We start from the raw sequence: 23,959 nt of genomic DNA on the forward strand, positions 1-23,959 counted from the left end.
CCCCTAGATAGGAGGGTACCGACAGGAAATGCTCTCAGAAAAATGCCTCCTTTTACACTCAAAAGTGTCTTTTGCCGTCTGCCCAGAGGGGCCCCTCTGCCCCTGACTCACCGTAGCAGCGCGTGGAGGACAATTTTGGCTGTGACAACGTCACGCCCCCTGCGGGGAGTTGATCTGCAAGCCACAAACGTCATTCATTCCTCTCCACCTCCAGGATTTGGAACATCTCCCCGGACCACAGATTTTTCCTTCAATCAACTTGCTTTTCCTTTAAAAAAAAACAAAAAAAAAACTTAAATGAATTTATTTGGGAAGGAACTTCTATGTCACCACCACAAAAGGAAACAAAAGGAAACCAGGGCCATTTCCATAAGTAGAAAGCAACAGCAAAAAGACCTATATTTGTAGGGGTGGGGGTGAAATTAAATTTGCTTCCTGCTGTCGCCTGGTTGAAGCCTCAGAGCTGGGACTAGGGTAGGGAGAGGGAGGTGCCCAGGCGTAGAATATAATGAGTCGCTCACTCGCAGGACCCTGGGAGCCACAGCCTCACCCTCCAGTGAAGCTCTGGATCAAAGAGACTGCTCTTTTTGTTTAAAAAAAAAAAATTCAAAAGAGACAAAAAGGGAAAGAAATAGGCCAGGCGCAGTGGCTCACGCCTGTAATCCCAACAGTTTGGGAGGCAGAGGCGGGAGGATAGCTAGAGCTCAGGAGTCCAAGACCTGCCTGGGCAACATAATGAGACCCCTGTCTCATTATAAAAAAGTAAAGAAAAAAAATGGGGAAGGAAATTAAAAACCGAAAGCGACGACTGAAGTGTTTGGAGGTGTCAGAGATATAGCTGTGAAAAACTCAGACTCTTTTTTTTTTTTTTTGAGACAGAGTTTCGCTCTGTCGCCTAAGCTGGAGAGCAGTGGCATCATCTCAGCTCACTGCAACCTCTCTGCCTCCCAGGTTCAAGCAGTTCTCCTGCCTCAGCCTCCTGAGTAGCTGGGATTACAGGCATGTGCCACCACGTCCGGCTAATTTTTGCATTTTTAGTAGAGACAGGGTTTCACCATGTTGGCCAGACTGGTCTCGAACGCCTGACCTCAAGTAATCCACCTACCTCAGCCTTCCAAAGTGCTGGGATTACAAGCATAAGCCACCATGCCTGGTCTATTTTATTTATGTATTTATTTTATTTTATTTTTTTGAGACAGAGTCTCACCCTGTCACCCTGGCTGCAGTGCAGTGGTGCGATTTCGGCTCACTGCCACCTCTGCCTCCTAGGCTCAAGTGATCCTCCCACCTCTGCCTCCCAAGTTGCTGAGACTACAGGTGCACACTACCATGCCCAGCTAATTTTTGGAGTTTCTGTAGAGACGAGGTCTCAATATGTAGCCCAGGCTGGTCTTGAACTGCTGGACTCAAGCAATCTGCCTGCCTCGGTCTCCCAAAGTGCTGGGAATACAGGCATAAGCCACTGCACCCGGCCTGTTTTTTTTTTTTTTTTTTTAATAGAGGTGAGATTGACATGACATAAAATAGACCCTTTTAAAGTGCATGGTTCAGCGCCATTTAGTATATTCACTGCGTTGAGCAACCATCACCTCTATCTAGTTCCAGAATGTTTTCAACACCGCAAAAGGAAACCCCGTCCTCATTACCAGTCATTCGTCATTCCTCGTCCCCAGCCCCTGGCAACCACCAATCTGCTTTCTGGCTATGAATTTGCCTATTCTGGACATTTCATATAAATGGAATTGTGCACTATGTGACCTTCTGTGTCTGGCTTCTCTCACTCGGCATCATGTTTTCAAGGTTCATCCACGCTGTAGCATGGATCAGAGCCTCATTCCTTTTTATGGTTGAATTAAAAATCGCTTTTTATGGTAATTGTGAACCGTGCTGCTATGAACATGGGTGTATAAGTATCTGTTTGAGGTCAGGCACGGTGGCTCATGCCTGGAATCCCAGCCCTTTGGGAGGCCGAGGCGGGCAGATCATTTGAGGTCAGGAGTTTGAGACCAGCCTGACCAACATGGTGCAACCCTGTCTCTACTAAAATACAAAAATTAGCTGGGCATGGTGGTGGGTGCCTGTAATCTCAGCTACTCGGGAGGCTGAGGCAGGAGAATCCCTTGAACCCAGGAGGTGGAGGCTGCAATGGGCTGAGATCGCGCCACTGCACTCCAGCCTGGACAAGAGTGAGACTCCGTCTCAAAAAATAAAAATAAACATAAGTATCCATTTGAGTGTCTGCCTTCAGTTTTCTCAGGTGTATACCCAGGAGCAGAATGGCTGGATCACAGGGTCACTCTACACGTAACTTTTTGAGGAGCTGCAAACTGTTTTCTATGCCTGGAAAGAAGTGAAAGGGAGACCTCCATCCGAGGGACAGAGCCCTGGGGATGGGTTGATTCTCACCAATGCTTTCCCATCGCTTCTTTCTGGGACTGGCTGGGACTGTCAGTGCCATCTGTGGCTCTATTTCTCGGGAACCCACAAGCCCACAACAGATAGAGGCCCAGAGGCATGAGGAGGGGTTGACCCGGGTGGGCACCCAGACTAAATAAGCCCCCTTCCTCTCCTGGCCTTCCCCACCCAAGTCAAGGGAAGGATTCTGAGACCCCCGTCCTCACAGTGCCCCCCAGAAGCCTGATCCCATCCTCATCGGGACTTCGGCACCACCCAGCTCAGAAGACTTTGCAAAATGGGGAAGACACTGAGAGCTGCAAGAAAGTGACAAAAATGCCACCAAGAGTCACACAGAGTTCCCAGCTCGGGGCTTCTTGTTGGCTGCCACCAGTTCCCCACCCCCACAGCCACCCCTGAGCTGTTCCCCTCCCCCACCCTACTCTCTCCTTTGCTTCCTCTAAACGATTCTCCTTAAAACCTTTAAACATTTTAAAATTCTTTTTTAAATATTTGTATAGAGCCTCAGGTTTATAGAATAAATGAAACAATGCAATTCTTGGGACCATCGGTCTATCCATGATTAGCTTTATTTTACTTACTTATTTACTGAGACAGAGTCTCACTCTGCGGCCCAGGCTGGAGTGCAGTGGTGAGATCATAGCTCACTGCAACCTCAAATTCCCAGGCTCAAGAGATTCTCCCACCTCAGCCCCCTGAGTAGCTGGGATTACAGGCATGTGCCACCACTCCTGGCTAATTTTTGCATTTTTTTGTAGAGATGGGGTTTTACCATGTTGCCCAGGCTGGTCTCGAACTCCTGGGCTCAAGGGATCCTCCCGCCTCGGCCTCCCAAAGTGCTGAGATCACAGGCATAAGCCACTGTCCCTGGCCCATTTTATCTTCCTTGATACAAACTGTTTTCAGAATTCTCTTTGTTTTTGCTTTGGTCTCTGATAAAATCACGTCTGAATATAACCGCAAAACACCACATGCCTGCGTTACATGGCATTCTGTTAAACAGCCATCATTTTGGCTGGGCGCAGTGATCCATGCCCGTCTCTACTAAAAATACAAAAAAATTAGCTGGGCGTGGTGATGTGCACCTGTAATCCCAGCCACTTGGGAGGCTGAGGCAGGAGAATGGCTTGAACCCGGGGGTCAGAGGTTGCAGTGAGCCGAGATTGTGCCACTGCACTCCAGTCTGTCGACAGAGCAAGAGACTCTGTCTCAAAAAAAAAAAAACAAAAAAAAAACAGCCATCATTTTAGGAAACGTTTACACGTGGAAACTTCTATGTGTATTATTCACAATTTGTGGGAATAAAGAATTTTACTTTGCAAAAAATATGTAAATTAAAAAATAAAAGGGAAAGAAGGCACACCCATGAGCCTCCCTCTTCACTAAGAACTGAGACATGACCTTGTTCCCATGCTCCCATGTTTATCTTGCTGATTACCACCACTCCGAATATTCTTTGCCCCTTATTCCTTTGCTCAGTTACTTAATTTTTTTTTTTTTTTGAGACAGGGTCTTGCTCTGTCACCCAGGCTGGAGTGCAGAGGCGTGATCACAGCTCACTGCCACCTCGAATTCCTGGGCTCAAGCCATCCTCCCACTTCAGCCTCCTGAGTAGCTGGGACTACAAGTGTGAGTCACCACGCCTGGCGAATTTTTTATTTGTATTTTTGGAGAGATGGGGGTCTCACTATGTTGCCCAGGATGGTCTCGAACTCCTGGGCTCAAGCGATCCTCCCACCTTGGCCTCCCCAAGTAGCTGCGATTATAGGAATGAGCCACTGTGCCTGGCCCAGCCTTGTTTATTTTTATTTATTTATTTATTTTATTTTAATTTTTTTTTTAATGGAGTCTTGCTCTGTCACCCAGGCTGGAGTGCGGTGGCGCTATCTCAGCTCACTGCAACCTCCGCCTCCTGAATTCAAGTGATTTTCTGACCTCAGGCTCCTGACTAGCTGGGATTACAGGTGCCTGCCACCACACCTGGCTAATTTTTGTACTTTTAGTAGAGACAGGGTTTCACCAAGTTGGCCAGGCTGGTCTTGAACTCTTGACCTCAGGTGATCCGCCCGCCTCAGTCTCCCAAAGTGCTGGGAGATTACAGGCATGAGCCGCTGAGCCCGGCCGCCTTATTTATTTTTCAAAGTCTTCTTGCATATGTTTGCATCCTGAAACCAAATCTCGTTTTATGATCTTTGTGTCTGAGCTTTTTCGCAAGGTGGCTTTTTCCTATGGGGTTTTGGATACTTTTTCAAGATTCTACTGTGGAATCTGTCATGCTGCAATTTAAAATTTTTTTCTCCTGACTTCACTCAGTTTTTAAATTTAAGAAAGGGGTGTGGCTAGGCATGGTGGCATGCACCTGTAACCCCAGCATTTTGGGAGGCTGAGGTGGGCGGATCACTTGAGGGTCGGAGATTGAGACCAGTCTGGCCAACATAGTGAAACCCCATCTCTACTAAAAATACAAAAATTAGCCAGGCGTGGTGGCGTGTGCCTGTAATCCCAGCTTCTAGGGAGGTTGAGGCGGGAGAATTGCTTGAACCCAGGAGGCGGAGGTTGCAGTGAGCCGAGATCTCACCACTGCACTCTAGTTCGGGCAACAGAGCAAGACTCTGTCCCCCGCCCCCCCCAAAAAATTGCACACCCCTGGAGTTATTTTTTCACAGCTGTATAATATTCCACGTGCTTTATAAAGTTACCGCTGAGGAAGTGCTAGGGTTTTATTAATGACTTAATGACTATCATGTTCATAGATTGCTTTGAAGGATTGATGATGCCCTTTTAAGCATTTCACCCCTCTCTTCCTCCTTACTGCCCCAAATCTTGGTGATCTCTGGGAGGGGCCAAGACTGGGGACACTTTTGGGTCCAGCTGCCCATGAGGACCCCACTTCTGCTTCGGCCACTTCTGCTCAGCTATCCCCGCAGTTGCTTATATACCGTCTATTTATAACCCCACCCCCCCCACCCCACGTCACCCGCCCCCTGCCAGGGCAACCAGTGAACTCAGTGCCCATGGGGAAGGGGAAGTGGGTTACTAGGTGCTAGAGTTTGTTTAGGGTTTGGGGGTGCCCCTGCCGCTTCCTGAAGTGCTTCATTTCCTAGAAGCTGAGAACACTGAGCTGACAGATCAACCCCCCTTCCTTCCCGCAGTGGGTCACGGGGCAAGGAGGAAGAAGAGGAACCAGGTGCTGGGACCCCAGGTCGCAAACACATGCACTCCCCCTCAGCCCCGGAGCACGGGGCCTCGCTGCCTTGTCCCTCTGAGCCATCGCGGCCTCTCGCTTCTGCCCTCATTATGTTTGGGCTCCTCCTGGACTTCCCTTCAGCACCAGAGATCCCTGCAGCCCTGACCCCAGGAGACTGAGAAGCCTGGGTGGTCTCTGGGACAGGCGGGGAGGCACACATGTGCGGGACTGGCTCCTCCCCGCTCTGCTCCAGGGCCGAGGCCCCAAATAGCTGGACTTCTATATTTAGAAGCTGGCTCAGCAGCACCAGGGAACTATAAATACAGCCCAGATCAGTGCAGCCTCCAAAATCCCCAGGCCAGGCTGGGATGAGTAGGGAGTAAGGAGTTAGGGAGATGTCAGTGGGGCCAGATGGGGTCTGCAGTGAGGGGCCCCGGGCCAGGTGCACACTGACAGGCCAGGCTCCCGGGAACCCAGGTGTTCAGCCTGCTGGAGGAGACAAACAGACCATAGTGGGACCTGCCCCCGGTGGGGGATCAGGGTTGGCCAGCGGGCTTCCCACCCTCTTCCCCGTTCTCTGGGGCTTCCTGGCGCAGGGACAGCTGTCTGGTCTCACAATAGCTGCGCCGCCCTCCTGGAGCCAGCTGCGGGGCTCATCCGTGTGGGGGCTGCCCGGCCCCTTCCTCTGCCATTGTCTCCCAGCCAGGGGGCATCCTGTTATGCCCCCCTCCACCCGGAGACCCCATCTGACCCCCCGCCTCAGCCCAGGCTTGTGCGGGTGCTGGGCATGGGCTGGCAGCATAAGAAGCCTGAGAGTGGGGCGTTGGGGTCTCCTGGTGTCCCTCCCTGTTGCAGACGGCAGCAAAGAGACAGTTCACCCCGCTCTGGGATCATCCTAACCGCGGCTCCTGTTGTTTATTGAGCATCCATGCCCAGCTGCACTTCTGCAATGAGTTCCCTCCAGTCTGGTCCTCACGGGCGCCTGGAGAAGTTCTGACCATTTCACAGATTGGGAAACTGAGGCCCGGAGAGGCCACATCACCTGCCTGAGACCACACAGCCCAAAAGGGAGCTCCGGACGTGGTGGCACACTCCTGTAATCCCAGTACTTTGGGAGGCTGAGGAGGGTGGATTACCTGAGGTCAGGAGTTCGAGACCAGCCTGGCCAACATGGGGAAACCCCGTCTCTATCAAAAATACAAAAAAATTAGCCTGGTGCGGTGGCAGGCGCCTGTAATCCCAGCTTACTCAGGAGGCTGAGGCAGGAGAATCGCTTGAACACAGGAGGCGGAGGTTGCAGTGAGCCAAGATCTCGCCACTGCACTCCAGCCTGGGCAATATAGTGAGACCCCCATCTCAAAAAAAAAAAAAAAAAAAAAAGTAAAAAAAGTTAGCCAGGCATGGCGGCGTGTGCCTGTATTCCCAGCTACTTGGGAGGCTGAGGCAGGAGGGTGGCATGAGTCCAGGAGGTGCAGTCTGCCTCAAGCCATAATTGTGCCACTGAGTTCCAGCCTGGGCAGCAGAGACTCTGTCTCTAAAATGATAATAATAAATTAGGCCGGGCGTGGTGGCTTACGCCTGTAATCCCAACAGTTTGGGAGGCCGAGGCAGTCGGATCACCTGAGGTCGGGAGTTCGAGACCAGTCTGACTAACATGGAGAAAGCCCATCTCTACTAAAAATACAAAAAAAAAAAAAAAAAGGAATTAGCCCGGTGCGGTGTCAGGTGCCTGTAATCCCAGTTTACTCGGGAGGCTGAGGCAGGAGAATCACTTGAACCCAGGAGGTGGAGGGTGCAGTGAGTTGAGATCGCACCATTGGACTCCAGCCTGGGCAATAAGAGTGAAACTCTGTCTCAAAAAAAAAATTATACTAATATAATTGTTATAATTATAATCATTATTATATTATATAATTATATATTATAATTATTATATTATATAATATATTATAATTATTATATTGTATAATATATATTATAGTTATTATATTATATAGTATATATCATAGTTATTATATTATATAGTATATATCATAGTTATTATATTATATAATATATATCATAGTTATTATATTATATAATATATATTATAATTATTATATAATATAATATATATTATAATTATTATATAATATAATATATATTATAATTATTATATAATATAATATATATTATAATTATTATATAATATAATATATATTATAATTATTATATAATATAATATATATTATAATTATTATATAATATAATATATATTATAATTATTATATAATATAATATATTATAATTATTATATAATATAATATATTATAATTATAATATAATATAATATATTATAATTATATAATAATTATAATATAATATATATTATAATATATTATATATATTATAATTATTATATAATATAATATATTATAATTATTTTATATAATATAATATATTATAATTATTATATTATATATTATAATTATTATTATATTATATAATATATATTATTATATTATATTATAATTATAATAATTATATTCTATAATTATATATTATAATAATTATATTCTATAATTATTATTATACTATTATAATAATTATTATATTATATATTATTATATGATTATAATAATTATACGATTATAATTATTATATTATATAATTATTATACGATTATAATTATTATTATATTATAATAATTATTATACGATTATAATTATTATTATATTATAATAATTATTATACGATTATAATTATTATTATATTATAATTATTATACGATTATAATAATTATTATATTATAATAATTATTATACGATTATAATAATTATTATATTATAATAATTATTATACGATTATAATAATTATTATACGATTATAATAATTATTATATTATAATTATTATTATTATACGATTATAATAATCGTATAATAATAACCCAAAACCCGCAGGTGCCAGTTTCCCTTTTGACAAATGAGGACCATGTTCCCGCCCCCCATCATTGCAGAACAAAAGTCATGAGGTTGTCCAGAAGCTGCAAAATAGGTCAGCAGGACTGAGACTTCAGGACAAAGAGAAAGTGGAGAAACATAGGCAGACACCCCAGCAGGGACCAGATCAGCAAGGCTGAAGGAGGCTTCCTTTAGCTGGGCGGCAGCGGAGTGGGGCGGCAGCGGAGTGGAGCGGCAGGAGTACTACTAATTTGCATGGTTTACCATATAGGGCCCCACTCAGCACAGGCTCTGTGCTGGTGCTCTGCAGAAAACAAGACAAAAGTCACTCAGGGAGCTGACAGCCTAATGCGGCTTGAGGGCAGATGGTTGCAAGGGAAGAAGGGAGATGGTGAGAAGTATTGGAGAGACTCAAGAAAGCCACCGGGCATGGTGACTCACGCCTGTAATCCCAGCGCTTTGGGAGGCTGAGGCGCATGGATCATTTGAGGTCAGGAGTTCGAGACCAGCCTGGCCAACATGATGAAACTTTATCTCTACTAAAAATACAAAAAACTATCCAGGTATGGTGGTGCATGCCTGTAACCCCAGCTACTTGGGAGGCTGAGGCAGGAGAATCGCTTGAACCTGGAAGGCGGAGGCTGCAGTGAGCCGAGATCATGCCACTGCACTCCAGCTTGGGCTACAGAGAGAGACTCTGTCTCAAAAAATAATAATAATAAAAATAAATAAAAATAAAAAAATGAGGACCTGGTTGTGCTCACCTGGAATCCCAGCTACTCGGGAGGCTGAGGTGGGAGGATCGCTGGAGCCCAGCAGTTTGAGGCTGGACTGAGCTATGATGGTGCCATTGCACTCCAGCCTGGGCAACAGCAGACTCTGTCTCTAACATAAAGTAAAATAAAATAAAATAAAATAAAATAAAATAAAATAAAAAAGTGTTGATGATCACTATGAAGGGGTGTAGGGACAATCCCTGGCATCAGGAAGCGCCTCCTGCCTCCCTGAGATTCTGCAGACGCCAGCTGTCTGACCTGCCCGTCTGATCTGCAGAGAAGGGACATTGAGCCCTGGGGTTCTAGACGGAGTTTCTGGCTTTCTGATAAAAAAAAAAAAGGGCAAAATCCCTCCAGAGCTGGTCTGGCCCTCTCTCCTTCCAGCTTCTGCTGGTGTTCATTCCCCTCCCCCACAGCCCAGGCCACCCCCACAGCCCAGGCCACCCCCACAGGAGCCTGGGACAGGAAGGGGTAAATTCTAGGACTGGGGATGTTTGATTACTCCCAGGACAATAGTTCTGTGACTTCAGTCATTAGTGACTCTTTTTCCCCATTGCTGCAATCTCCCCCTTTGAACAATTGAACTATATTTTGCTTAGCATTCATCACTTCTGCATCTTGAATTTATTCATGTAACAAGGAGACTTGATTTCGGCATCCTCATTGAAAAACCCTCCTCATTGCCCCAAATAGTGGGGAAACCTAAAAATAAATGTGAATATAAGGAACACAAAACCAAGTCCTTGAATTCTGGCTGGATACAGATGCCTGCTAAGCCTCAGGGTCACGGAGGCGCTAAAGACATGCTAGTGCCCAGTAGAGACTTTCCCCTGGGCTCATCGCAGGGACTCCGGGGCTGGGCTGCCCGCCTGTGGATCTGAGTCTCAGTTGGGTGAGTCATTTGTGCCTCAATTTCCTCCTCTGTCAAATGGGAATGACAACATCATTGCAGACGTTTTGAGGAGTAAATGAGTTAAAATAGATTTAAAAAAAAATCAAACTTATGACCAGGCCTGGTGCAGACTAAGTGCTCTATAAATAATAGCATTTTCTTGGCAGCATAGCGAGACCTTGTCTAAAAAAAAAAAAAAAAAATTTAAGAAAAAAACTAGCCAGGCATGATGGTGCACAGCTGTAGTCCCAGCTCCTCAGGAGGCTGAGGCAGGAGGATCCTTTGAGTCCTGGAGTTTGAGGCTGCAGTGAGCTGTGATGGTGCCACTGCACTCTAGCCTGGGTGACAGAGTAAGATCTCTTAAAAATATATATAGCGTTTGTTTGTTCGTTTGTTTGTTTTTAGACAGTTTCACTCTTGTTGCCCAGGCTGGAGTGCAAGGGCACAATCTCAGCTCACCACAACCTCCGCCTTCCAGGTTCTATCAGTCCTCCTGCCCCAGCCTCCCGAGTAGCTGAAATTACAGGCATGTGCCGCCACACCCTGCTAATTTTGTATTTTTAGTAGAGACGGGGTTTCTCCATGTTGGTCAGGCTGGTCTCGAACTCCTGACCTCAGACGATCCGCCCACCTTAGCCTCCCAAAGTGTTGGGATTACAGGCGTGAGCCATCGCACCCAGCCAAAATATAGCGTTTTAAAAAATTATGAGGTAGCTCAAGAGACAAGCTAATCATGTGATTTGTCCAGAAAGGAAAGAACCCTCCTATCACATGATTCTCTGTTGATTAACGAAGTGCCCAGGGGCCTCTGAAATATAAGTTTCCCACAGGGGGAAACTGGCTTAGAAAGACCAGAAAGATCCAGGGATCTGCTCTGTGCAGTGAAACTTCTCTTCTTGGCACCTGCCTGGCATCGGAAGAGGGCCCCTTCTCCCTCCCTGGGCTATGTGGACACTGTAATGCCTCAGTTTTCTTTCTTTCTTTGTGTTTTTGACACAGGATCTCACTCTATCACCCAAGCTGGAGTGCAGTGGCACCATCATAGCTCACCGCAGCCTCAAACTCCCCAGCTCGGGGTGATTCTCCCCGCCTCAGCCTCCTGAGTTGTAGTAGCTGGGACCACAGATGTCTGCCACCAGCCTGGATTATTTATTTGTTTATTTATTTATTTATTTTGTAGAAACAGAGTTTTGCCATGTTGCCCAGTCTGGTCTCAAACTCCTGAGCTCAAGCGATCCTCCTGCCTCGGCCTCCCAGAGTGCTGAGATCACAGGTGCGAGCCTCTGCACCCGACCTGTTTCCTCATTTGGAAAATGGCAGGGAAACGTTCTGCCAGCTGGGACGCAGGCTCTGCCAGCTCTGGCATGCCAAAGCTCTGGGCACAGGGCGAGCCCCACCAGCGTGGGCGCCCAGAGCTATTTCTGACAAGACCCCTTTGCGCCTGCCCAGGGAAGAGCCAAGTGGCCCCAGGCAAGACTGCCCCCGCCCGGCTGCCACACCTTCCCCTCCAGAGCAGCCAGCCCCAACACAGAGGCCAAAGGTTTCGTCAGAGCCACATGGTGGAAACTCCAGCAGAGGGTTTTTGAAAGCAGGTTGCACTTCATTCTTGCTGAGCGAGTGCACATGTCTGTGTGTGTGTGCGTGTGTGTGTGCGTGTGTGTGCGCGTGTGTGTGTGTGCGTGTGTGTGTGTGTGTGTATGCAGCGCCCCTGGGTCTGTGTTTTTATTGCACTTTCCTGCTCGCTTCCAGCCGCACCGCCAGTTCCGGGGAGGGCCCTGGGCCAGCGGCTGTCCGTCCCCCCTCCTTCATAAAGTCCTGGCCTCGGGACAGCCAGCACAGCTGCCCAGCCTGTGGAGACGGGACAGCTCCTGTCCCACTCACTCTTTCCCCTGCCGCTCCTGCCGGCAGCTCGAACCATGGGAGGCCTCGTCTTTCTCGGTAAGTACTTTGGGGCCCCGCTGGGAGGGGCGAGGAAGCTCCAGCGGGACCCCTTGGCTGCGTCTGAGAAACGGGAGGCGCCGCTGGTGTCTGTGGGGCCGGCGATGGAAGAAGCCACATTGTCAAGCAGGCACTCACGGGCACACGGCGAGAGGGGCTGGTGGTGCTTGGGCACCCCCACACCCCGGCAGGAACTCCAGGGTGCTCTTGGAGCCTGCTACCCTGCCCGGAGGGATCCCCAAGCTTTCTACTGGAGCCAGTCTGGCATCTGCTCCCGAAGAGGGGAAACTGAGGCACGGAGGGAAGGAAAGGGGCAAAAAGTGAGTGCTGGGACCCTGAGAGCCGCTGTGCTTAATATAACGCATAGAAGGACATGGGCGGGGGTGGGGAAGCTAGAAGCCAGGACTTCTCCACTGCAAGGTACCCCCAATTTGTCCCTCGCAGTCTCAGCAGCAGGGGCAGCCCCCAGAGACCCCAGTTCTTGCTCCCCGCAGACCTGGCTGGGGCTCAGCTGCGGATTGAAGGGACTTTGGCTGGTTCTGGGTTTGAATTTGATTTTTTGTTGTGACTTCCCGGGACTCCCTTTCCCGCCCCACCCAAGGTGACTGTAACGGTTATCAGCGTAGCTCGTTGCCTAAGCAACGGGGCAACAAAGAGAGTGAAGAAATGACATTTGGGGCAAAAACCAGAACTTCCCGGACCACAGGGACACAGCTTCCCTGGGCCAGCCCCAAGTGGCAGGTGTCAGCTCAGCACCCCACCCTGGGCTTGAGAGCGACAGACAAGAGCCCACCTTGGGGTTCTAGGGGGCACACCTGTTGGAGGCAGTTGCCAAGACCTGGCTTCCCAGGGGTTCCACACCCTGGCTGTCTGTGTCACCGGGGCCAAGTCAGAGAGCCTCTGCACCTCACTTTTCTCATCTATAAAATGGAGCACAACCCGTCTCCATCTTAGATTGTTTTAAGGGTTGAGTGAGTTAGGACACAAACTATTCCTGGTTAACAGTAAGAATTAGGTAAACAGCATTTTAAAAGTGTTGGCTGGGCACGGTGGCTCACGCCTGCAATCCCAGCACTTTGAGAGGCCGAGGCAGGTGGATCTCTTGAGCCCAGGGATTGGAGACTAGCCTGGGCAACATATCGAGACGTTGTCTCTACCAAAAAGAAAAATTTTTTTTTTTTGAGACAAAGCCTCGCTCTTGTCGCCCAGGCTGGAGTACAATGGCGCAATCTCGGCTCACTGCAACCTCCGCTCACTGCAACCTCCGCCTCCCGGGTTCAAGGGATTCTCCTGCCTCGCCCCCCTCCACCCCGAGTAGCTGGGATTATAGGCGCCTGCCACCATGCCCAGCTAGTTTTTTGTTTTTGTTTTTGTTTTGTATTTTTAGTAGAGATGGGATTTCACCATGTTGGCCAGGCTGGTCTCAAACTCCTGACCTCAGGTGATTCACCCACCTCGGCCTCCCAAAGTGCTGGGATTACAGGCGTGAGCCACCGCGCCCAGCCAAAAAAAATTTTTTTTAATTAGTCGGGCTTGGTGGGGTGTGCCTGTAGTCCTAGTGGCTCAGGAGGCTGAGGTGGGAGGATCCCTTGAGCCCAGGAGGTTGAGGCTGCAGTGAGCTGTGTTTGCACCACTGCACTCCAGCCTGGGTGACAGAGCAAGATCCTATCTCAAAAAATAAATTAATAATAAGGCCGGGTGCAGTGGCTCATACCTGTAATCCCAACACTTTGGGAGGCCCAGGCCAGCAGATAACCAGAGGTCAGGAGTTCGAGACCAGCCTGGCCAACATGGTGAAACTCTGTCTTTACTAAAAATACAAAAATTACCTGGGCGTGGTGGCGGGTGCCAGTAATCCCAGCTACTCCGGAGGCTGAGGCAGGAGAGTCGCTTGAACCTGGGAGGTGGAAGTTGCAGTGAGCTGAGATCATGCCACTGCACTCCAGCCTGGGCGACAGTGAGACCCTGTCTCAAAATAAATGAATAAATAATAAATTATGATGATTATTAAATTCTGGTAAGACACTGGTGGGTCTGGGGAATTGTCTAGGGGTCCTTAGGAGAAAGCCTAAAGAAGGGGTGACTGCCCCACCCCCCACCCCAGTATCTCTACACAGGAAACTGACTGCTTAGGGCTCAGCCCAGAGAATGCAAACCAGATGGAACTCAAACCAGAACAGCAGCTTCTCTCCCGGCTTCTGTTTGGGCAACTTGCAAGGCCCCAGATGGAGGCAGCTGGGCCCTGTAGCCTCACAGTGGGAGTAGAGAACCCAGCTCAGCCCATGCAGAGGGGATGGGGCACAAAAGAGCCCTGCCCAGGGCCCTGAGGACCTCAATCCCTCAATTCCTCCTTCCCCAACCTCTTCTGTTCATTGGATTCCTCCTGATCCTTTTCTGGGCTCCAAGCCTGAGTTTCTCTATCTGTAGAGTGGGCGTCAACACAGCCCCTGCCTCCTAGAGTGGTTCTGAGCTTTAAAGGAGTTACCTGGGATTTTGGGAGTTGGAGACGAATCTGCCTAGATCCTGTCCTGCCAGGGGAGGTCATTTTGTGGTCTGTTCTGCAAAGAGGAACTGGGTTCTGGCCGAGGGAGGAACTCGCCAAGCCTTGTGGCCAGAGAGGAGGAAGAGGGGAATCCTGACAGAAGTGGGGAGTACGAGCTTGGGCTGGGGGGTTTTGGCCTCGGTTTAACCCAGCTGGAAGGAGTGTGGAGGTGGGAGTGGGGATCTCTGCCTTCCACCCACCTAAGGGGTACTAAATTTGAACACAGGGGCTGAGTGGTCCGGGGACCTCCAATCTGCACCCCAAACACCCGCCCTCTGAAGCTGTGCTCACAACAGACCCCAAAACTCCCCTGGGAGCCCCTCCAGGGTTGAATTGGGGCAAATGAGTGGTGAGTCATTCCTTCCCTTAGGCCCAGGAAGTGACTCATGCCTAGCCGTTGTCCTGGTCCCCATCCCTCTGCCCGACACCCCCCTTCAGGTCTCCCTGGATTATTGGGGTCCCCAGTATTCCCAGATCGGCAGGGACTGGACGTCCCCTCCCAGCCCGCCTCAGGCCCCACCTGCCGCTCAGATCCCAACGCCCTCCCTTCCCCCGCCCTTCCTTTCTGTTTCCATCCACCCTTCTTTCTCATGGTTTTCTTTCTTCTTCACTGTTTATCTCTCTGTCTCTCTGTTCTCTCTGTCCCATCTCCTCCTGTTTCCTCTTCTGCTTTCTATGGGCCCCTTGTTTCTCTCTCACCTCTCTCTATCACCGTGTAATTTCTATCTCTCTCCATCTCTCCATGTCTCTGTCTCCTTCTCTGTCTTCTCTTTCTCTAGCTGTCTTCTTTCTCCTCTCTGTCTCCCTCTCTCTCTCTCTCTCCAGCTCTGTCTTCTTTCTCCTCTCTCCCTCTCTGTCCCTCTCTCTCTTTCTCTCTTTTCTTTTCTTTCTTTTTTTTTTTTTTTTTTTTTTGAGACTCTTTCTCTTTTTTTTTTTTTTTTGAGAGTCTCGTTCTGTTGCCCAGGCTGGCGTGCAGTGGCGGGATCTCAGCTCACTGCAACCTCTGCCTTCTGTGTTCAAGCGATTCCCCTGCCTCCACCTCCTGAATAGCTGGGATTACAGGCACATGCCACCACGCCCAGCTAATTTTTTGTATTTTTAGTAGAGATGGGGTTTCACTATGTTGGCCAGGATGGTCTCACACTCCTGACCTCAGGTGATCCATCCGCCTCGGCCTCCCAAAGTGCTGGGATTACAGGCTTGAAGCACCGCGCACAGCCCTCTCTCTCTCTCTTTCTGCCTCTCTCTCTCTCTGTGTTTCTGTCTGTCTTTCTGTGTCTCTCTTTCTTTCTGACTCTTTCTCTCTCTCTGTCTCTCTGTCCCTTTCTGTCTCTCTCTCTCTCCCTCTGTCTCTTTCTGTCTCTCTCTCTCTCCCTCTGTCTCTCTCTCTCTTCTCGTCTCTCTCTCTCTAATCTCTATTTTCTCTCCACCCCTGCTTCTTTGTCTCTATCTCTGGTGAACAGCAAGGAGATCCCTAGTTCCCCATCTCTGAATCCCCTGGTGACCTGGGGAGGGTCCCCCAGGACATGCCTTGGGAGGGGGAACCCCCTGAGCGCTGGGAACCGCCACTCCACGTGCACCCCAACAGTCGGCTACAGCGTCTTCCTGTGGGAGGGGCGCCCGGGGGATGAAATATCACCACTGGGTCCCAGGACAGACCGCCAGGGCCGGTGGCAGTTGTGGGTGTGGTATGTGTGCACCTGTGTCCCTGAGGAAGCGTGGAGGTCCAGGGCATCTTAGAGCCTGGGGGATCCAACACCGTCATTTTTTTTTTTTTTTTTTTTTTCTGAGACGGAGTCTTGTTCTGTCACCCAGGCTGGGATACAGTGGCGTGATCTTGGCTTGCTGCAACCTCCGCCTCCTGGGTTCAAGTGATTATCATGCCTTAGTCTCCCAAGTAGCTGGGATAACAGGCACCCACCACCACGCCCAGCTAATTTTTTGTATTTTTAGTAGAGAGGGGGGTTTCACCATATAGGGCAGGCTGGTCTCAAACTCCCGATCTCAAGTGATCTGCCCGACTCGGCCTCCCAAAGTGCTGGGATTACAGGCCTGAGCCACCGTGCCCGACCACGCCTTCATTTTTACCTAAAGAAATGAAGATGGCAGGCCGGGCACAGTGGCTTATGCCAGCACTTTGGGAGGCCAAGGCGGGTGGATCATGAGGTCAGGAGATAGAGACCATCCTGGCTAACATGTTGAAACCCTGTCTCTACTAAAAATACAAAAAGTTAGCCGGGCATGTTGGTGGGCGCCTGTAGTCCCAGCTACTCTGGAGGCTGAGGCAGGAGAATGGCATGAACCCGGGAGGCGGAGGTTGCAGTGAGCCGAGATCGCACCACTGCACTACAGCCTGGGTGACAGAGTGAGACTCCATCACAAAAAAAAAAAAAAGAGGCCGGGTGCGGTGGCTCACGCCTGTAATCCTAGCACTTTGGGAGGATGAGGCGGGCAGATCACGAGGTCAGGAGATCGAGACCACCCTGGCTAACACAGTGAAACGGTGAAACTTCGTATCTACTAAAAATAAAAAAAAATTAGCTGGGCGTGGTGGCAGGAACCTGTAGTCCCAGCTACTTGGGAGGCTGAAACAGGAGAATGGTGTGAACCCAGAAGGCGGAGCTTGCAGTGAGCCAAGTTCACACCACTGCACTCCAGCCTGGGTGACAGAGCGAGACTCTGTCTCAAAAAAAAAAAAAGTAAAATTATTTTTTATTTTTTGGCCTGGCATGATAAATTTTTTTAAAAATTTTGAGTCAGGAAATGTGGCTCACGCCTGTAATCCCAGCACTTTGGGAGGCCGAGGCAGGCAGATCACCTGAGGTCAGGAGTTCGAGACCAGCCTGACCAATATGGTGAAACCCTGTCTCTACTAAAAATACAAAAAATTAGCCGGGTGTGGCGGCAGACTCCTGTAATCCCAGCTACTCGGGAGGCTGAAGCAGGAGAATCACTTGAACCCAGGAGATGGAGATTGCAGTGAGCCAAGATCACACCATTGCACCTTAGCCTGGGTGACAGAGCAAGACTCTGTCTCAAAAAAAAAAAAAAATTTAGTGCACACCTGTGGTCCCAGCTACTTGGGAGGCTGAGGCAGGAGGATCACTTGCGCCTAGGAGTTGGAGGCTGCAGTGAGCTATGATTGCACCACTGCATTCCAGCCTGGGTGACCAAGCAAGACCCTGTGTCAAAAAAAAAAAAAAAAAAAAAAAAAAAAAAAAAAAAACCCGCCCCTATGGGAACAGGGTGACAGACTCTTTGGCTTTGAGCATCCAAGTAGGACGTGACATCTGCTCAGTCTGTTTGAACGACGGGCAGGATCTGAGCCTGAGAGGGGTCAGCATCCTCCTCCCACAAAATGCATCGCCGTTACGCCTCCTTTCCCACCCTGGGATTCCCTCTGACCCCCTTTCCTTTCTCTATTGCAGCATTCTGTGTCTGGCTGACGCTGTCGGGAGCTGAAACCCAGGACTCCAGGGGTGAGTCTGCTGGGGAGCAGAAAGCACAGTCCACAGCCAGAGCCTGGGGAGGGCCCTGGACCCCCGCCCAGCCCCCTTCAGCCCAGGGAAAGAGAGGCCTCCCCGCACGGGAAACTCAGCGCCCTGCCCCATCTCCCCCAGTGCCCCCTTTTTGTGTATCCCCTCGCCCCTCACCTTCTGACTGTGCTCCCTGCTCTTGCAGGCTGTGCCCGGTGGTGCCCTCAGAACTCCTCGTGTGTCAATGCCACCGCCTGTCGCTGCAATCCAGGGTTCAGCTCTTTTTCTGAGATCATCACCACCCCCACGGAGACTTGTGACGGTACAGAGGCTTGAGGGCAGCGCAGGGGACATCCGCGATTATGAGGCATTGCCCAGTGCCAGTGGGGGACAGAGGTTGTTGTGAAGGGCCACAGCCTTACCTTCCAGAATATCATCATGGCCAGAAAAAAGAGAAAGAGGGCAGGCGTGGTGGCTCACGCCTGTAATCCCAGCACTTGGGGAGGCTGAGGCGGGCAGATCGTTTGAGGCCAGGAGTTTGAAACCAGCCTGGGCAACATGGCGAGACCCTGTCTCTACAAAAAATACACAAAATAGCCGGGCATGGTGGCACACACCTGGAGTCCTGGCTACTCAGAAGACTGAGGGGAGAGGATTGTTTGAGCCCAAGAGTTTGAGGCTGCAGTGAGCTATGATTGCACCACTGCACTCTAGCCTGGGCAACAGAATGAGATCCTGTCTCAGGGAAAGGAAAGGAGACGGAGAGAGAGGGGAAGAGGGAGAGGGTGAAGGGGAGGGAGAAGGGGAGGGGAAGGAGGAAGCGGGAAGGGGAGGGGGAGGGGGAGGGAGGGGGAAAGGGGAGGGGGAGGCAGAGGGAGAGGAAAGGAGGTAGGAAGGAAGGGAGGAAGGGAGGGAGGGAGAGAGATAGGCCCGTCACAGTGGCTCATGCCTGTAATCCCAGCACTTCGGGAGGCCGAGGTGGGCAGATCACTTGAGGTAGGGAGTTTGAGACTAGCCTGGCCAACATGGTGAAACCTCCTCTCTATACTAAAAACACAAAAAATTAGCCGGTGGCGGTCACCTGTAATCCCAGCTACTCGGGAGGCTGAGGCAGGATAATCGCTGAAACCTGGGAGGTGAATGTTGCAGTGAGCCAAGATTGCGCCACTGCACTCTGGCCTGGGCAACCAGAGCAAGACTTTGTCTCAAAAAAAAAAAAAAAAAAAAGAGAGAGAGAGAAGGAGAGAAAGAGAAAGAAAATTAGGCCGGGCACGGTGGCTTAAGCCTGTAATCCCAGCACTTTGGGAGGCCGAGGTGGGCGGATCACCTGAGGTTGGGAGTTCCAGACCAGCCTGACCAACATAGAGAAACCTCATCTCTACTGAAAATACAAAATTAGCTGGGCATGGCGGTACTTGAGCACATGCTTGTAATCCCAGCTACTCCGGGGGCTGAGGCAGGAGAATCGCTTGAACCCGGGAGGTGGAAGTTACGGTGAGCCAAGATCGTACCATTGTGCTCTAGCCTGGGCAACAAGAGCAAAACTCTGTCTCAAAAAAAAAAAAAAGAGAGAAGAAAAGAAAAAGAGAGAGAGGGAGGGAGGGAAAGAAAGGGAGGGAGGGAGGGAGGGAGGAAGGAAGGAAATAAGGGAAAAATATGAAGGGGGAGAAGTAAGAAGTGAATAGACATGGCTTCCTGGAGAAAGAGAAGCTGGGTGCTCAGGAATCTGGAGTCTGTGCCTCAGTTTACCCTTAAGACTGGGGAGGGGGTACATTCTGGCTGTGAGATTTTTCTTCCTTTTTTTTTTTTTTTTTTTTCTGAGACAGAGTCTCACTCTGTCACCCAGGCTGGAGTGCAGTGGCCCAATCTCGGCTCACTGCAACCTCCACCTCCTAGGTTCAAGCGATTCTCCTGGCTCAGCCTCCTAAGTAGCTGTGATTACAGGCATGCACCATGATGCCTGGCTAATTTTTGTATTTGTAGTAAAGACGGGGTTTTGCCATGTTGGCCAGGCTGGTCTTGAACTCCTGACCTCAGGGGATCCACCTGCCTCAGCCTCCCAAAGTGCTGGGATTACAGGCGTGAGCCACTGCACCCAGCCGCCATGGGGTTTAAATTTCTACAGAAAGACTGGGGATGGGGATGTGGAGCTTCCTGTCCATCCTCCACCTCAGCACCTTTCACTGTATCCAAATCTTGGATGCCAGCCAGAGAACTAAGATTAAGCGTGGTCTTCAGGAATGGCCTGCTCCAGCTGCAGCACAGCCTGTGCAGTGCAACTTAAGATTCTTTCCAAAAGTTACTAAGCAGCAGGCCCCATGTTGGAGAGTCAGGACGGGGGTCTCTGTCCTGACAGAACTCACGTCTTTGGGAGGTGACTCCCTGTCCTGTTGTGTTCCAGACATCAACGAGTGTGCAACACCGTCGCAAGTGTCATGCGGAAAATTCTCGGACTGCTGGAACACAGAGGGGAGCTACTACTGCATGTGCAGCCCGGGATATGAGCTTGTTTCTGGGGCAAAAACATTCACGAATGAGAGCGAGAACACGTGTCAAGGTAAGAACCACCCCACGTCCTCTGACTTTCTATGCATGAGGTTTGGGTTCACCGAAGCCACTCTGGCAGCATCCAGAGAGCATGGCCTTGGTTATAGGGTCAGTGCCTGGGGTCTGAGATGGGACAGGTGCGCATGTACCTACCCCACCACCCCAGAGAGGCAGAGTGATGTGAGGATTAAGGGCTGACTCTGGGACCAGCTGCCTGGGCCAAATCCTGATAACCAAGTGTATGATATTGGCCAGGATACTTATTCAGAAACCGCTGTCCACATGTGAGATGTGATAACATTATCATGCTTGTAATTCCAGTGCTCTGGGAGGCTGAGGTGGGAGGATCTCTTGAGGCCAGGAGTTCAAGACCAGCCCATAGCAACATAGCAAGACCCCACCCCTATAAAAGGGGAGGCCAAGGCAGGTAGATTATTTGAGCCCAGGGGTTCGAGACCAGCATGGGCAAGCGGGTGAAACCCTATCTCGACAAAAAATACAAAAAAAAAAAAAAAAAAAAATTAATTAGCCAGGCATAGTGGCCTGCGCCTGTAGTCCCAGCTACTCAGGAGGCTGAGGTGGGAGGACTGCTTGAGCCTGGGAGGTCAAAGCTGCAGTGAGCCATGATCAAGCCCCTGCACTCCAGCCTGAGTGACAGAGCAAGATCCTGTCTCTAAAAAAAAAAAAAGAAAAAGAAAAAAGAAAAAATCAAACCAAAGCTTTCTTGGAGGCAGGATTTAAAAAAATTAAAAACATTACATGAAAAAAGAACTGGCCAGGCGCAGTGGCTCACACCTGTAATCCCAACACTTTGGGAGGCCGAGGCGGGTGGATCACAAGGTCAGGAGTTTGAGACCAGCCTGATCAACATGATGAAACCCCCGTCTCTACAAAAAATACAAAAATTAGCCAGACGTGGTGGCACGTGACTGTAATCCCAGCTACCAGCTACTCGGGAGGCTGAGGCAGGAGAATTGCTTGAACTCAGGAGGCGGAGGTTGCAGTGTGCCGAGATTGCGCCACTGCACTCCGGCCTGGGCGACAGAGTGAGACTCTGTCTCAAAAAAAAAAAAAAAAAAAAATAGGTCGGGTGCTCACGCCTGTAATCCTAACACTTTGGGAGGCCAAGGGGGAGGATCACTTCACTTGAGGCCAGGAGTTCAAGACCAGCCTGGGTAACATATCAAGACCCAATCTCTACAAAAACAAAAATATAGACAAGGGGAAGATAGAGTCTTTATCTTTTATTTGTTCTGTCTGTTTGTTTGTTTCTGAGACGCAGTCTCACCCTGTGGGCCACCACACCCAGGCTGAGTCCTTATCTTTTAAAGATAAAAACAAAAGTAGCTTTGACTTTTGTTAAATGTAGACCTTGGACAAGTTACTTTAACCTTGCACCTCAGTTTACCCATCTGTAAAAGGGGAGTAACGGCATTTACCTACAAAAGTATTTAACAGGCTAGGCACAGTGGCTCACACTTGTAATCCTAGTACTCTGGGAGGCTAAGGCAGGTGGATCATCTGAAGTCAGGAGTTCAAGACCAGCCTGGCCAACATGGTGAAACCCCATCTCTACTAAAAATACAAAAATTAGCTGGGTGTGGTGGTGCATGCCTGTAATCCCAGCTACTCAGGAGGCTAAGGCACGAGAATCATTTGAACCTGAGAGGCAGAGGTTGCAGCGATCCGAGATCATAGTACTGCACTCCAGCTTAGGTGACAGAGCAAGACTCCATTTCAAAAAAAAGGCCAGGCGCGGTGGCTCATGCCTGTAATCCCAGCACTTTGGGAGGCTGAGGCGGGTGGATCACGAGGTCAGGAGATCGAGACCATCCTGGCTAACACAGTGAAACCTGGTCTTTACTAAAAACACAAAAAATTAGCCGGGCGTGGTGGCGGACGCCTGTGGTCCCAGCTACTTGGGAGGCTGAGTTAGGAGAATGGCGTGAACCCAGGAGGCGGAGACTGCAGTGAGCCGATATTGCGCCACTGCACTCCAGCCTGGGCAACAGAGCGAGACTCCGTCTCAAAAAAAAAAAAAAAAAAAAAGCACTTAAAAGCTCCTGGCTTGCAGAATGCGCTCTATCAGCAATGGCTAATGGGGATTTTATTGTACTTCTGATCTGATGCGCCCCCAGGATGGGTATCCATAGGGTGCGAGAACAGAGAGCAGCTGCAAGGCTCTAACCCTGCACAGAGGCCGCAGCCTTTGCTATGGTCTTGCTTGAGGCCACAGCTCAGGCCGGGAGAAACTGGGACTCCAGGTTTTGCCTATTTTCCAGGGAAGTTGGCTGGGCAGGGGAGGGGATTCCAGGATCCACAGGGGCAGATGGGAGCCAGCAGTGGGCAGCTGGAGCTGTGACTCATTCAAAGAGAGGCAGTTAGTGCAGGGTACCGAGATCAGGAAGAGGAGTGGCGCAGAGGTGGGAGGTGATGAGACTCAGACTACAGAGAGAAGAAAGGGCCGCAGCCCAGATCCCAGCCCCGCCCCTCCTGCCCTGCATTCAGGCAGAGCGCAGAGGGATGAGGGAGGTAGGTTGGGGGACAAGGCAGAGTTGCGTGTACCTGGGATGTACACCTGCGTGGAGCCCAGAAGGAGGCTTCTGTCCGCCACACTGCCAGTCCCCAGGGGCCCCTTGCAAGTGGACATCGGGTTACCCCACATGCATGTGTCTTGGCCAGAGGACAGAGTCTTCATGTGAACTGGAAAAAGATCCCCCTCTTCCGGTGGACACATTTGACAAACAAAGAGTGGGATGGTTTTTAGCCCCTGCTCATCTCATTGGCCCAATACCTTTGTGCAGTGAGCAACCTGCACAGCTGTACTTGGTGATCATGATTTCCTCCCAGGGTGCTCTGGCTAGGGGTGCCGCCCACCCACTGCTATGAACCCCCTGCATGAGATGGTGGTTGTGGTTATGGAGGAGGTGTGTTGCTGTGTTAGAAACAGGCCTGGGCTGAGAGAAGGGGACTCAGTCAGGCAGCTGGGCAGAGACATGGACAGCAGGGCTGAGGTGATAAAGGGACCTCCACGGACATCAAGGCAGGTGATGGAGCCAGCAGCCTGCTGGTTTGGAGCAAGACCTATCACCAGAGGTGAGAAGCTCAGAGGGGCCTGGGCCCCTCCCTTTAACCCTCGGCACTCCAAGCTTCGCTATTGCACCTGAGGACACGTGCACCCAGTGTCACAGCCCATGGGGCCTGTGACATCCAGGCCAGAGACCTCGGGCAGCTCCCTTCACTCCT

General features: G+C 49.9%; 1 protein-coding gene and 1 long non-coding RNA gene across 8 annotated transcripts in view; one reads left to right on the forward strand and one right to left on the reverse strand.

Annotated features, from left to right (window-relative positions):
- LOC129051739 (uncharacterized) lies at positions 1-14,760 on the reverse strand. Its single transcript, XR_008516180.2, has 3 exons — positions 14,634-14,760; positions 13,978-14,113; positions 1-268 (listed from the first exon to the last, which is right to left on the reverse strand). It is a non-coding gene; the product is annotated as an uncharacterized LOC129051739 (long non-coding RNA).
- The window catches only part of ADGRE5 (adhesion G protein-coupled receptor E5), a 25,147-nt gene continuing 12,861 nt past the window's right edge, over positions 11,674-23,959 (forward strand). Inside the window, exons 1-5 of one of the 7 annotated variants that reach the window (XM_063719317.1) lie at positions 11,724-11,802; positions 11,960-12,148; positions 18,119-18,169; positions 18,372-18,488; positions 20,568-20,723. In XM_063719317.1, the coding sequence (XP_063575387.1) occupies positions 12,127-12,148; positions 18,119-18,169; positions 18,372-18,488; positions 20,568-20,723 (346 nt within the window). In that variant the 5' untranslated portion in view covers positions 11,724-11,802; positions 11,960-12,126. Of the gene's footprint in view, positions 12,149-18,118; positions 18,170-18,371; positions 18,489-20,567; positions 20,724-23,959 lie in introns of all 7 variants that reach the window. The other 6 variants (XM_063719316.1, XM_063719315.1, XM_024237543.3 and 3 more) reach the window with 6 other exon arrangements.

The sequence above is a fragment of the Pongo abelii genome, chromosome 20 (genome assembly GCF_028885655.2).
Source record: "Pongo abelii isolate AG06213 chromosome 20, NHGRI_mPonAbe1-v2.0_pri, whole genome shotgun sequence".
Taxonomy (NCBI): Eukaryota; Metazoa; Chordata; class Mammalia; order Primates; family Hominidae; genus Pongo; species Pongo abelii.